This window comes from Anas acuta, chromosome Z, assembly GCF_963932015.1.
Source record: "Anas acuta chromosome Z, bAnaAcu1.1, whole genome shotgun sequence".
Lineage (NCBI taxonomy): Eukaryota > Metazoa > Chordata > Aves > Anseriformes > Anatidae > Anas > Anas acuta.
This window is the reverse complement of record NC_089017.1, coordinates 32,160,814-32,175,329: the sequence shown is the minus strand read 5'-3', so window position 1 is coordinate 32,175,329 and position 14,516 is coordinate 32,160,814. Positions and strand designations below refer to the sequence as shown.

General features: G+C 33.8%; 1 protein-coding gene across 1 annotated transcript in view; it reads left to right on the top strand.

The window, feature by feature from the left end:
• PCSK5 (proprotein convertase subtilisin/kexin type 5) overlaps positions 1-14,516 on the top strand; it is a 255,418-nt gene that overhangs the window by 221,214 nt on the left and 19,688 nt on the right. Inside the window, exons 25-27 of the mRNA XM_068667577.1 lie at positions 7,397-7,439; positions 8,238-8,380; positions 9,666-9,866. Of these exons, the coding sequence (XP_068523678.1) occupies positions 7,397-7,439; positions 8,238-8,380; positions 9,666-9,866 (387 nt within the window). The remainder of the gene's footprint in view (positions 1-7,396; positions 7,440-8,237; positions 8,381-9,665; positions 9,867-14,516) is intronic.

Here is a 14,516-nt window from a genome sequence, read left to right as displayed (position 1 = left end):
AGGCATTTAGGCCCAAGTGTGACTCTTCATTTTAACAATGTAAAGCCTCAGCAACTCTCAAAGTTCATCCAGAACTTAACAAATTTTGTTTGGCCTGGGCTACAAGGGAACAAACATACAGCTGTAGAGGCAGAGGCAGACAGAAAGACATGTAAATGTTCCACAAGTTCTATAACATGGAGTAAGATGTGTAAGGTACTGTGAGTGAGACAAAAGGTATCTGGAGGAGACTTAAAGAACGTATGAGACAGTTAAAGTGTAGCACTTTGACTCACAGGTACAGATTGGGATTCTGGCAGTTGTGTTCATGATTAATGAGTGAAAAATGATCTGGTTCCCATAGCAACATAAGTAGCACAAAGAAAAACTTCATTTCTTCAAACCTTCCCTGATGATGAATAGACCACAGATTTCAAAATACCAGAGAAAATTATGATAAGGATTCTTTCTTATCTCAGAGTAAATCTTCCTCAAGAGGTTAATCATGCAGGATGGGCTTTAGATTTGCAGATAATAGGACTTGTTTCCACAGATTTCTGGAGTGAGAATATGCAATCTGTGCAAAAAGAATGTCCAAAAAGATCTGGAACAGTTCTTTAATTTTCAGTATAGAGATTTCAGTGTAGGCAGAACATTACATTAAAGGATGTTGTCTTTCCCAAAGTATAGGTAGAAGGTAATTTCCTTGCACAATAAAGATATGGGACATTTGCACTAAAAATAAATATATAAAAAAGCTGTCTTTGAAATTTTATTTTTCTCAGAAAACAAAACAAAACAAAACTTCTTTGGCAAAATCCAGGCCTGGAAATCAATGGAAGAAATTAGGATATAATATTGAACCATGAGGTTTGTGAACACAGGCATGCAGCCTGCTTGGATTCTTACTAGTAGCACAGATGATTCCTCTATAAATAGTAAGAGTTTTTGAGTAATTAAGTAAACAATTAAGAGTAATTGTCTTGGCTACTGAATTTTGACAACCCAGCCCCCATATTTCTTGAAAAATATTATTTCACTGACTGAAAAGCAGAATTGTGATATCTGATTATCAAACACTAAAAAAAAAAATAGTCTGCAGGAACCTATCAATTTTCTAGAACCATCTCATTATTCTGATGTTAAGATGATGTTCGTCATTACATTTGTAATGTCTGTAATCTGTTTAGCTCTTTAAGGTGTTAATACTCCAGATTTCAGTTTAGAGCTATGTGTAATAACAGCATGGAAGAACAATACTGGTGTTAGATCAAAAGTTCGTGTAGCTCTGTAATCAGTGGTGAAACAATGAACATACTGTCAGAATTACAAAGACAAAGAAAGTATATATTGCTAGTCCTTCAACAATCTGAAGTTCAGGAGCTTTGTTAATCAAATCAGTAAAGAACTGTTTTATGCTGAATCATTCTGCTGGAATAACTGCAGAACAAATATAGTAAAACAAAATAAAATCTAATCATTTCAAGCAACTTTACCTCAATATGTACTTGTTTCAACTACTTGGGTTTTCAGAATGCCATGACCTTTCAAATAAGGAATTGTGTTTAAAGAACAATTTATTGACTGGAACAGTGCAAATGAGGATTATCTGCATACAGGGAAGATGTTTTCTCTCTGATTCCTGCCTGCATACATTTTTTTTTCTTTTGTTGTTGTTGTTGGTTGTTGGTTGGTTGTTTTTTTTTAATCAGGGGGTCAATGGAATCCAGCTGTTCAAATTAGTGGCAAAACCTGCATTGATATCTGTGGTGCAAAGCTAGGATGTCTGGCCCACAGTCTGCATTCCAGCACTCTTCAGGTAGTGCCACTCACCCATAAGAATTAACCTGTGTAGTAAGAAACAATTCAAAGATAAGTGACCATCTTGGTCTGTTCCAAAAATGCATCTCAACACACAGAAAGGTCATTTTTTGTAATAGCTATTATATTGCTTAAAAACCTTCACATCAAGATTTACACACATGGAGAAGATGGTCAGAAGAGTCAAAGAGCAAAAGATAATGCATCAGCTGAGTGCTGGAATAAACTCTAAGAAAAATAAATCAAACACCCTCACTTAATTGTTAGATACTACTGCCCATGTCTATTTCATTTCTCATGAAGTATGCATAACTTTAATTTTAATAGGAATATGAACGAAACATTCTTCTTTTTAGCCCTGTAAGTAATAATTTCTCTGGTTGCTATCATATTTTAGAGCTTCATCTGAGGAATAAATCTTTCCTCAACATTGGTCCACTACATGTGTTTACAGACAAGAGTACTCCAACCAGACATACACATTTTAAAACTAGTTTGTTAAATTTTCTGTTCCTTGAAGGTTCACATCATTTTCCCTCAGTGAAATCTCTCCCAAAATATAATGCGTTTATTAATGAACATACAAACAAATTTTGACGTGTTTTTCAACACTTAACTTCCATCATATAAACCATGGAGCTATTTCATGTAATGCATGTCATAATGCATTATATAATTGCTTTCATTTCATCTTATCTGCAGGTCACTACTGCTTTTAAATACAGCATATTAAAATCCTCAATATGTGTCTTCCCCTTTATTTTTTCAATGAAAAGCAGTAACAGCAAATGAAATTATTCCTCTTTTAGAATAATATAATTGAGATTAGAGATTATGATTTTTTTAAGTTAACCATCTTTCCAACAAGAATAACAATCAAAATATTTTCTGCTTTCACTATCCTCATTTTTCTACTAACTAAAGGTAGGTTACATTTTAAACGATAAAAGTTATGAAAAGAAATAGAGGTAATTTTTGTAAAAGGATCAGGAGGTTTTGAAAACAAAAAGGTGAAAAATATTTTTCCTTCTTTGACTTAAAAATGAATGTATTTTTAATTCATTCATCTTGATCAAACCAAAGTTATAGCTTTTGGCCAAAGCAAATAATGATGAACTTTTTTCCCATTTAAGTCTCACTGACTACAGCATTCAGCTTATTCCATGGTTAAAATTATCATTCTCACCTTTCTTCCTCTTCCTGGTAATATGACTTGTCGAATGAATTATATGTTATAATTAAGAAAGAAAACTAAGCAAATTTACTGACAAAACTCCTAAAAAGAAAAAGAATCAGAGGAAAAAAATAAAATAGGAAGAACAAAACTGACAAAAAAATAAGTTTTCACACACAAAGTAGAAGATTCAAATCACAGTTCTGGGTTCCAGAAAAGAAATCTCCCTTATTTGCATGACTTACTGAAATCAGAATTTTCACCTAGGCTTATGTCTAGTCCAAATCCCATTGTGGTTGGATTGTACATTTCAGTTATTTTAATTGAGAACCCATAAAACTAAATCAAAAATGGTCTAGGGGTAGTTAAAATATGTAATTACACTTGTTGGTTATATATTACCATTTATAGTTTTGTTTGCTTTTTTTTTTTTTTCTTTTTACATTATTTTAAATTATTGTTCAGAGGAATGTAAATGGCAAATAAAATCTAGCAGTAACTGCTGAAATTAAACAATTACTACAGGCTGGCCCTTAAAGAAAAACTGCAATGTAATATAAAATCATTTTCATTCATTACACTTAATTAAACTGGAAAAGAAAGGTAAACCAGGCATCAAGTCCCAGGCACAGAATATCCTCAGCTTCTCCTGAGTGCAAAAGGAGTTAAGTGTTTTCAGCACATTCTAGGGTGAGCCAATAAATACTTCAAAATATTTAATTAAATAAAAAAAAAAAAGTTCATAAATGAATCAGAAAGCTAAAATAAAAGTTACGATCTAAATACAGATACTGCAAAATATACCCATGCACTCAGTTTCAACTCACAGCTTTATTGTATACATCAGACAAAGTTAAACATGCATACCAGTCATTGCAAGATCTGGATCTCGACAAGATACTTTGATTAAGGCCAACACAAAAGTACAGTAGGCTAACCACACAATGTTTCCAGAATTAGGATCTGTCTAAATATTGTGAACTCTGAGATACAGTGAAACAGTGACAGGGATTTTCAAAATGCTCTGGAGCTCATTTTTACTATGGATTTATGCAGTAAATATTTCATTAAGCCTCTAAGGTAATACTACAAAAATCACCTGCAGTGTTCCTATACTTTCGAACAAAAGAACAAAAGTGCCCTTACAGCAAAGCAATGCAATGCTTGTAACACTAATGCCCATACTCCCTCATGAAGTAGGGAAAAAAAACACCACCACCACCAAAAAAAAAAAAAAAGCCAACAATGTACCACTAATTCACTAATTCTCTACAAACCAGTTAGCTTAAAGAAAAAGTAACTCTCTTTGTCCTTTGACCATTATTTAGTCTTTGCATGTCCATTTTCTAAATTAGAAGAGAGCTCTGCTACAAATATATTGTACTTATGAAAGGTGGGCTGCAAGGGAGGGTACGGGACAATCACTGTAGTACAGAAAAGGAAAGGAACAAAATTACTTTTTCTATGAACTCCAGATGATCTTTACTTATGTAAGAAAGCTACAATAAAAACAGAAAGTCACAGAGGATTTTGGTTGTGTCTGAGGCTGTATATTTTAAAATTGGTTGAATCCTGTTTCCAGTGCTATCAAGATTAATTTTGTTTCTGTATTCAAAGAGTGGGTGAGACTCAACACAATGGAAATCAATGCAAATGGAAACTATTGTGTGTAGATAAAATATTAGCAGTTCTCATGACAATAAATCTTTTAGAGTATGATATATCTATCAACCCATTTCATGCCACAGAAATCTAGTTGTTTCATGGGCAATTGAACTCTAAGTGAGTATAGGATGAACAAGCTGACTTCAGCCCCAACAGGTATTTATTACTGCTAGTCCAAGAACAGATTGTGGCAGATTTTCAAAGAGTCACTGCTGAGGAACTGTATGGTAATATCCTTGAAATTCGCTAGATAATTCATTCTTAAAATTTGTTTCCAAGATTTTGGAAACATAGCATGTATTAAACATAGAATTTGCTATTGAAGGAATACTTACTTATACTTACTTAGCGTTCTCTCTGCTTGCTTTCAGATAGCTTCCCTCATTGTATTCCTTTCTAAACTATTGCATTATTCCTCAACAGTTTAAACTCAAAAAACTAAGATTATATATAAGAGGTGGTAGAGCTTCCATTTAGTGGGTATGTCTGTAAAAGAAACGGCAATGTTCAATACAGGCTGATAAATAATATAGGAAACAAATATGCAAATGGATTTAGGCTTCACAATCCCAATGGCTATATGTTTAAATACCAGATTAGACTATGGGCTGGTCTTGACATGAGTAAGAGACATAACAAGAACAATGTTCCTTGACACTGTAACCTCAAATGCACTCTGAATGACAGAAAAAACATATCTTAAAACACAAGTATTTTCAGAAAGCTCATGATTTCTAATCAGAAAGCCAGATGTATGCCCCCTGCAATCCTTCACTGTTTTAAAACTTTATTGGATAATAAATCAGAAACTGTAAAATTTCTTCATTCCGTTTTAACTCCTGACTATGTACTGGAATCATAAAAGAGACAGATGTATAACTTTATACAAAGCTATCAGCAGCAATAAGCAAACAAATTCCTGATACCTGCCATGGTTAGACTGGCATTAACAACCCATGAGTGCTCTTTCACCATCCGAGTAGCATATTACACATGAGGCCCATGGGTAACACATTATTTTACTCACTCAGAAACAATCTAGAAACTTCAGAGTCCCCCTGGTTTTGTCATCAGAAAGGTCAACAAAAAAAAATATTTTTTTCGTTATTGCTGGAAACTTAAATGAGACAAAATTTTCACCGTGTTTGCTTTGCTTCTATAACTTCCTGAGATTTTCATTTTTCAAACTTATTAAGGAATTTGTTTGGTTTTGTCCCTCCTCCAAAATCTTAGGTTTGAAGAAAGACAGTGCATTCCCAAGTGAAATACAGCAAACTAGGTATTACTATATTTTTGGCTTTCTAATAGGTTTTTTTCTTTCTGCAATTTTGCCTATGCTTTTGTGTTTGCAGCAGGGTGCAAGAAGGTTCTGAATGAGTAGGCACCTTCTAGATGTTTGTGATACCTTTTTTTTTCTTTTCCCGTCTCATGCATTCTAGTGCATTTTCCCCAACAATCATCCACAATCATGCATTTTCCCCAACATGCATTCTAGTCTGAAATATTAACAAACTATTTTTACTCATTAATTTCTAGATGTTTTCTCTTAGACCCTAAACCAGCTTTAAATGCAGTTGTCTTCAATTATGATTAAAAATAAATAAAAAATAAATAAATAAAATAGTATCTCATTAAAAGAATTCCTGGACAAACTGGAAGTATTTCATCTGGAAGTAACAGAGGGCTTCATAGAAAATATTTTCATATTTTAAGAGTATTTCTTCTTTTAACATAAAACCTAATCCAAAGAGCGCTAGGTTATGTGATTGTTGTTTCTGATTGTGCTCTAAACAGCAAACAGAATATTTTCACAGGTTTGCAACATTTCTGGGAAAAGTTTTACACCTCATAAATAAATTGCTGGAACTACTTACAAAACCAAATGCAAGTTGCCTAATAAGGTTGCATGTGTAAAGTGTGATTTATTGTATGCGAAATTCAAACAGACTCAGTGAAAATTTTGTCTTGTGAGTACTATTGATATCAAAAATAATTTCTAGACATTTCATAGTTTAAAAATACATTGGCCAGGTTGTTCCATTTCCTTCTACTCTGTTCCATTTGGGATACTTGAATAAGGTAAAAGAAACCGAAAGCTAACAGAAGATACTGGAAGGTTACAGAAAATATTCTTCCCTTCATGTGGGCATAAAGCCATATCCATCATTTTAACAGCTTTAAGAATTGTAAAGCACTTTTTTTTGTTCATTTAACAAAGCTTTTGAATGCAAAAACTAATTTTATTAAAAAGTTTAATAAAAAACTTTGCCCTCCCCATTATATAGAGAAGTGTTGGTCTAACTTTTAAGATGAAATGATTGGTTACATATTTTTTAAAAATTTGCTTTTAGACATGCAAAAAAATGAACAAATAGTTTGAAACTACAGATTTGGATACTTCACGGTCTCCTTGTATTACAAGTTATACTTTTTGTCTAACTTGAGCTCCTGGGAAGATTCTGCTGTTCAGAACAACATTTCTTAATTACTCATCATTTCCTAGGTGATTTGTGCTCAAAAATAAGACTCAAAGTCACTGAAAACAAACAAACAAATACAAAACTAGAACTTACTTGTGGAGGACCTTGCTTCCAAAAAAATGTAATTGGAGATCCAGAGAAAATCATGTTATAATTATGACTATATTGTTTTTAATGTAAGAATTTTTAACATAAAAATGGTGTCACAATGCAGCCTTTTAACATTCTCATTCTATCTCTGAATATTATTTACATAATTTCACATTTTTAATTTCAGATGACCCAAGAATCTGCACAGCATGTGTTCAGAACTACTACATGTGAGTATAGCTCTTCATGCCTCTACATTTTTTTCTGATGCAAAAATGTGTGCTTAACCACATAAACTGTGCTGTTTATGTTGTCCCACTTCTTTTAAGTATTGCCTATCTGAAAAGATTAACTTTGAGAAAAGCTTGGGAAATGGTGAAAAAACAGCCAATCATACACTATCAAGATCATTTAAACCTTATGGACTGATTTGATCTTTGCATATATAAAGAGAGGTATATTGAACAGAAAGTGTATACAAGTTAATAAGTGCCTCTGGGTTTGGAACTAGTACACTCTTAGTATATTGTGCCCAATTCTGGTATTTACAGTTCAGCAGGCACTTAAAAATTTAAGGAGGTTAAGGAAAAAAAAAAAAAAAAAAGTTTAACTTAACTAGAGGGAAAGGAAGAACCCTACTGCTTTTCAAATAGAATATCAAGAGAGATCTCTGTAATGATTACTGTGATAGAATAAATGTTGAAAAGACTGTGAGCTGTAGCACTGGATTATACATTTACACAAGTGGTCATCTCTTTTGACCCACAATATAGTAATTTAAGCAAGCATTCATTTCTGTGTATACACTTAAAAAAAATCAAAGTTGCTATACTTAAGAATGCTGATATTAGGAAACAAGACTTACTAAAATTGAAGAGCTAACCACAAATGCACTTCAAATAATTCAAATAATTTCTGTTCATTGGGATGAGAAAAGAGCTTTGCCATTATCATGCCTAGAAGCAGACAGAAAACAAACTCATTAACCTCAAAAGGAATTTACCATTTATGTTTACTTTACCTTATAGGTATAAGCAGCGTTGCTATAAATACTGCCCAGAAAATACCTACAGAGATGAAAGTTCCCTGCAGTGTAGACAGTGTCCTAGCAACTGTGATAGCTGTGACAAGGATAAGTGTAACGTGTGTAAGGAAGGTTTTTATCTCTCAGGTAAGCAAAGTAACAAGTATGGCATATACCTTGAAGTATCTTAGATATTTCCTTTTTAGTCTGGATTCAAATTCTCAAATTCTCAACTCTCCTATGGCAAACAGGAGAGGCTGGAGGGATTTAACGCTTCGCAGAATCAGGTCCTTTGCTTTAACACAAGATGCCATTTGTTTCAAAAACTCCAAATATTTGACACTAACTATCCACTAGCTTGGGAGGGTATTTTTTTCTTGTATTGTTTTGTTTTAATGCATTATCACACTTTCAGTCAAATTAAAAAAAAAAAATAAAATGATTTGATTCAGACTGTGTGACAGGAGAGGCTTTTATCTCACAGAAAAACACTTAAACATTTCCTTGCTATTTTTAGGTGTATTTTTACTTTGACTTTAAGGTCCATGTAATGAGCCTCAAGCATTTTCAACATAATTTAGTTAAACCACAAAGTTTCACATCAGATTCACACAAGACTCAGAATTTCTTAACTGTATTAGGAAGCCATGAATCAAGCAGGTCTGGCTCAGACACAATGCCAGATAGGAACCACAGGAAATCTTGAGGTTACGGTGTTCTTGTGCGTTGCCTACTCCATGTGCAAAACAGAGGACTAAAAAAACATCACATGCATGGAAAACTCTGTGGTCACAACCTGAGGTGATATGGTGGTCTATTTTTCTTTTAATGGAGATTGAAGAAAACAAAACAAAAATAAAAAATAAAAATAAAAATTAAAAAACAAAACAAACAAACACACACACACAAAAAAAAAAAAAAAAAAAAACAAAAAAAAAACAGTATAACAACGTCTAGGGGGCTTTGCTACAGTATACAGATGTTTAAGCTGAATCAGGCTTGCCTGAGTTTAGCTTTATATTCACCAGCAATTGGAGATTCAGCCAAACCTGAATTCTGGAATTCTGGACTTGGGTTTTATAGAGGGCCAATATAAAAACTGGGATTTAACCAGAGAACTTTATTCAAGAACTTGGACTCCCATAAGATATGTATTTACAGGATATAAGATATGGATGAAAACCTACCTGAGATACCAATTTCAGTGCAGATTGGTTAGAAGAGTTTATGAGTATTGTGTATGCAGCTGAGCTGAATTCAGGGTTCACATTAAAAATGTTGTTTTGATATCTAAAAAAAGTTTCATAAATTCTTATATATTATTTGTTTGTCCTAAACTTCCTTGTTGAAGACAGAGAGGTCTACTGGTGAGGTATCTTCTTGTCATGTTTAGCAGTTGACACCATGATGTTAGATTCTGTTTCTGTTGCAGGTGACATATGTGTGACTGAGTGTGGAGAAGGCTTCTTCAATGATGACATGTTTAGAGAATGTGAACCTTGCCATAGGAGCTGCAAAACCTGTGTTGGGTATAGCTACAAGAACTGCACTGGGTGCAAAAAAGATTTCCAGCTGTCTAATGGAGAGTGCCTGAATCCAAGAAATTATCAACCCACTGGGAAATTCTGGGATGGTAAGTGGCAAGAGACCCCTTAATCTTTTCTGTTTCTCTGAAGACTACTAAGAACTTTAGAAAGATCATGCAGTCTCAGTGAAAATACACTTTCATCAGTACATCAAATGTACTGACTAAAAACATTGCTTTGATCACAGACTGAAATTTATCTCCTTGCAAAGTGCATAACATTTTATTATAATTTCTGTGTTCCTTATCTAAAATACGGGGAGTTATTTTATCTGGATAGGAAAGAGTTTGAAAGATATAATATTTTAAAAAGATAAAAATTATAAAAGATAGGGAACTGTGAGTTCCTATACTGGGAGACATATAGGTTATGTTTCAGAACAACTATCTGGCCATCGATTCTCTACACATTAGTGAATGTAAGTTGAAGGAAACTAGAAAGAATCAAATGTGTGTGTGTAATGCATATTTAACAGCAATATTCCTTCTTTTAAATCCTCGTACTACATAGACATGCACCACTAAGAGACTGAACACAGAATGTAAAAGTGCGTTATGAGTTCTTGTCCTACTTTAGCTGTTTCCATGCTTTCACAAAATTATCAGTTCTTTCTTAGTTAGCTTGTCTATAGAATGAGAAAACTACTATTTTCTTCTCAAATAAAATAATGTAATTGGAAGGAAAATGCTTTTGAAAATAAAAGCTGTTGATGAGGATGATTTGTACTATTTTTTAAATTATTTTCCTTTATTAAAGCATCTGCAAGTGCATTCCAGTGCAGTCATCTATTTCTTCTTACGAAAGCATTAAATGAAAAGATGATTGTACAGTGTTTGTCATTCCTATTATATAAGTTATAGAAAGTACAATTGAATGGGTTACGTTACCCAATGAGGCCTTGCTAATGTGTGAATTTATCACCCAGCATGCAAATTAAAACTAATTTGATAGGTAAATTAATTATTTTTAAGTGAAACTTTGTGCACCACACTGAATCTTGACAGGCTTGCAAGTGACACCTTAAAATGGTAGTACACCATACCCGCCAACAGAGAGTAAAATTTCCACCACAGTTTCAATATCTACTTGTCTGATCACTGTAAAGAAGAAAAAAGTCACCAACGTAATCCTTTCACTTTTTACAGTCATAAGGCATCAGCTGGAATAATAGGTTCAGTTTGGGGCACAATGTTTAAAGAAAGAAGTGGGTCAATATATCAGGAAACAGTGAGGAATAACAGAAGTCTACAGAAAAATAATGTGTATATATATATGTGTATATGCATATATATTTAAAATTAGAAACTCAGACCAATGAGGCCCTTGGGACTGAATGGGGAGGCCAAAAGGAACACAGCCATAAAGAAGAGTGGAATAGATCAGGTCTATTTATGTGCAGTAAACAGGACTTAAAATGGCCAAAATGAGATTAGATTGGCCTTGGAAAAAATGAGACTTCCAAATGGAATGAATAATGGAGTAAAAGTGGACTCTGTGAGGACATTTGGGAATTTCCATCACTACAGGTCCTTAAGAACAGATAAAAAACATCTGATAGGGTGGTTATTGAGTAGAGTGAGAGACTATCTTACTTATGGTCCCTTCCAGATTTATTTTTCTGTCAAATACAATTTTTCTTCTGATTCTTATGCCTTTATTTGACTCAAACACTTCAAAGAATGGCTATCCTTAGAGCTCTATGGCCTTGAATTAAAAATTAATATATTGTTAAAAAAATAAAATAATAATAAAAATAAAATTTAAAAAAAAAATAAAAAGAGTGAGAGGAAGAAAAAAATATATATATATTGACCATTTCTAGTCATTGCTTATCTATGGAGAAATGTTGCATCAAAAACAACATTTCTTCACATTAGAAAAAGACCAGAGAGATCTAGAAAGGAGAAATATTAATAAAAAGTTGGTTTCCTCCATGCATTTCATTGTGTTTCATCCAGATAGGTATTTTCCCAATCTGAGATGCTCTGAAACTGTCATGGAAAGAACACATCTGTGGTTTGGTCTAGCTATTGGTCTAGCTACTTCTAACACTATCAGATAAGGTGATTCATTGTCAGCTGTTTTCTTTTGATCAAGCAGCTGATGGCAGGTCTCTACACAGCTTTACTGTACAGTGGAAACATTTAATCTCCATCTTGCCTATTATTTCATTTTCTCTCCAATAGTTAAAGCAAAACTTACTTAGGGACATTCTGTACCTCAAGATATATCTCTTTCTGAGCTGTACTGGCTTGAGCATTAATGACTGATCCAAAGCCACATGTTCCCTGATGTGGTTGGTGACAGGAGTCCAGGAAACCTGGCTGGAGTATTTTCACCTTCTCTTAGGTAGACTCTACAGCATGGCAGCAGCCATGGCATACAATTGCTGAGAAAGTGACATTGAACTTGATGATATCTTGAGCCTTTTCTCAAAAGGGAAAATTTCCAGATAGTAGTACCCTTCAAGTCAAAATGTTAATGTCTTACTGAAGCTACACCCAGAATAACTACATTTATCAACAGTTTATGAAGTTTCTTGCTCAGATACTCTAGGATCATCTCTCTCAAAAAAGTCATTTTAATTTGCTAATTAACAATATGACTGACTAACTAAATACAAATAACTAACAATATGATTGATAAATAAATGATTGGCATTTTGGCTAGAAAATCACACTTTCACTTATTTCTTTTGCTGATACATTCAAGAGGCAGATATCAGGTGAATCCAGATTTCCAGCTGTGTCTTCTATATTTGAAAATCCATACTTACGATCCTTAACAAAAAAGAAGGATCAGGAAGGATCAAAATACATTTATTTAACACCAGTAGTACCTGGTAATTCCTAGTTAGATTCCTATCACCTGAATAAGATGATTCCTAGTTAGAAATTGCATTATATTTCACACTCAGATGAAGTTTCAAAATGCCTGGATAACTTTATAAGGGAAAAACAAACCAAAAAACAAAACCAAAAACAAACAAACAAACAAACAAAAACTTGACAGAGTTTCAGTATCTGTTAGAATCTCTTCCTTTATTGGCAAAAGTTTTCTGAAAACCAATAAGATGTACCTGAGGCAGCCACTGTCTTTTACTGCCGTGTTTAGAAATGTTCCACAGTATTTTCAGTACAAGATCAGCTAAGATGAAAACCTACCCGTGCTCCTCAAAACTGACAGTCAGTGAAGGTTCTGGCTGGCATAACTATACAGAAAAAGCTCCTGGGACAACAGGTCCTCTCCATCTTAAACATTTCTGTAGGGCCTCCTCTTTTCCATTATATATTTCAATAGAGATTATGGGATCTAAGAATTTTTTTTATTTCTTTTTTATTTACACATGAATGCAAAATCGTGGCAACTTCCCAAGTTTTTCACTTCTTCCTCTGGACAGATCCCCAAATATTTTATCCCAGTTTATTTATTTTTTTACTCTTTAGCTTGTTTTACAGCTACTTTGATTGTCTACAGGGTTATTTTTCTTAGTAAAATATTGTCATCTGTTGTCAAATTTAGTTTCAAAGGGAAGCCTGTCATGAGCATGGGCATGTTCCATGAAACTTTTGTGTTTTTCAGGTGATATTAAAATACTTCTATGCTTGTTCACCAGTCTGCTGTGGGCAAGACTGTGGCAGTGATTTGGGTTTTGGTTCTCATCTTCTCTTCTTATTTATCAATATATATTTTCCACTAGGTGCTCAGTATCTTTGACACATTTACATCAATGCAGCAGCATGGCACAGCTGCCTCTGAGCTTCGGTGGCCTAATAAGTTGTTCTAATTAAGTAATACAGACCCAACAATTATTAGTCCTTTGAGGACTAATCCCACTTTGAGGGATTGAGCTGCATGTGGGGGAACAAGTATGAAATAAAAACCTCGCCCCCTGTCATGGGTGAGAGGATAAAATCACACCAAACTCATCCTTACGATATAGTAGTATATACCCTACTCCAGACAATGCAGGAAGATGACACAGCTAGGAAGACAGCCAAAATTTCCAAATCCAGTAGTTTACGTCAGCTTTTACCATGTTAGTCTTCTATTGACTCATTTTCTTCAGAAATATTACAACAGAAAGCTGAGGCATTAGACCTTGAACTGTGTTTACAAACAATAAAGCCATTTTCCTTTGGCTTTTCCAGCCACATGGATTCAGTGGGCTCCATTGTGGTTTTAGTGATTGTGTTGACTTACCATATGTAACAAAGGGAGTTTTGGGAAACAACAGCTATAGTTTTTATTTGTTTCTCTGGTGAACATAATTTCAAGGGCTGCACAACGGAGCCTGCCATGGTGAAACCAACACAGAGTCTGACTTTCTTTGCAATTTGAGAAACTGTTCCAATCTAAGGGAGGATTAAACTTTTGTGGATATAAAACACTTTTTTACTTTTTTTCTCAGTTGAAGCTTTCACTTATATTTCTTTTTAATGCAAGGATAAATGATAGACCAGTCTTATGAATATTTTTAAGCATACACAAAAATCCAAAATGTTCTATAAAAAACAACTTACTAAAATGATATCAACTTTGAGGGCATATTCTGCTGGGCAAACAGTTTGATTCATATCAGGACTCATTGAGGACTCATTTTGATTCAGTTTGATTCATATCAGGACTCATTAATAAGTCATATCCAAACAGACCTTGTCTGGTATATAGGCTTTTAAAAAGACCGGGCAAGCCAA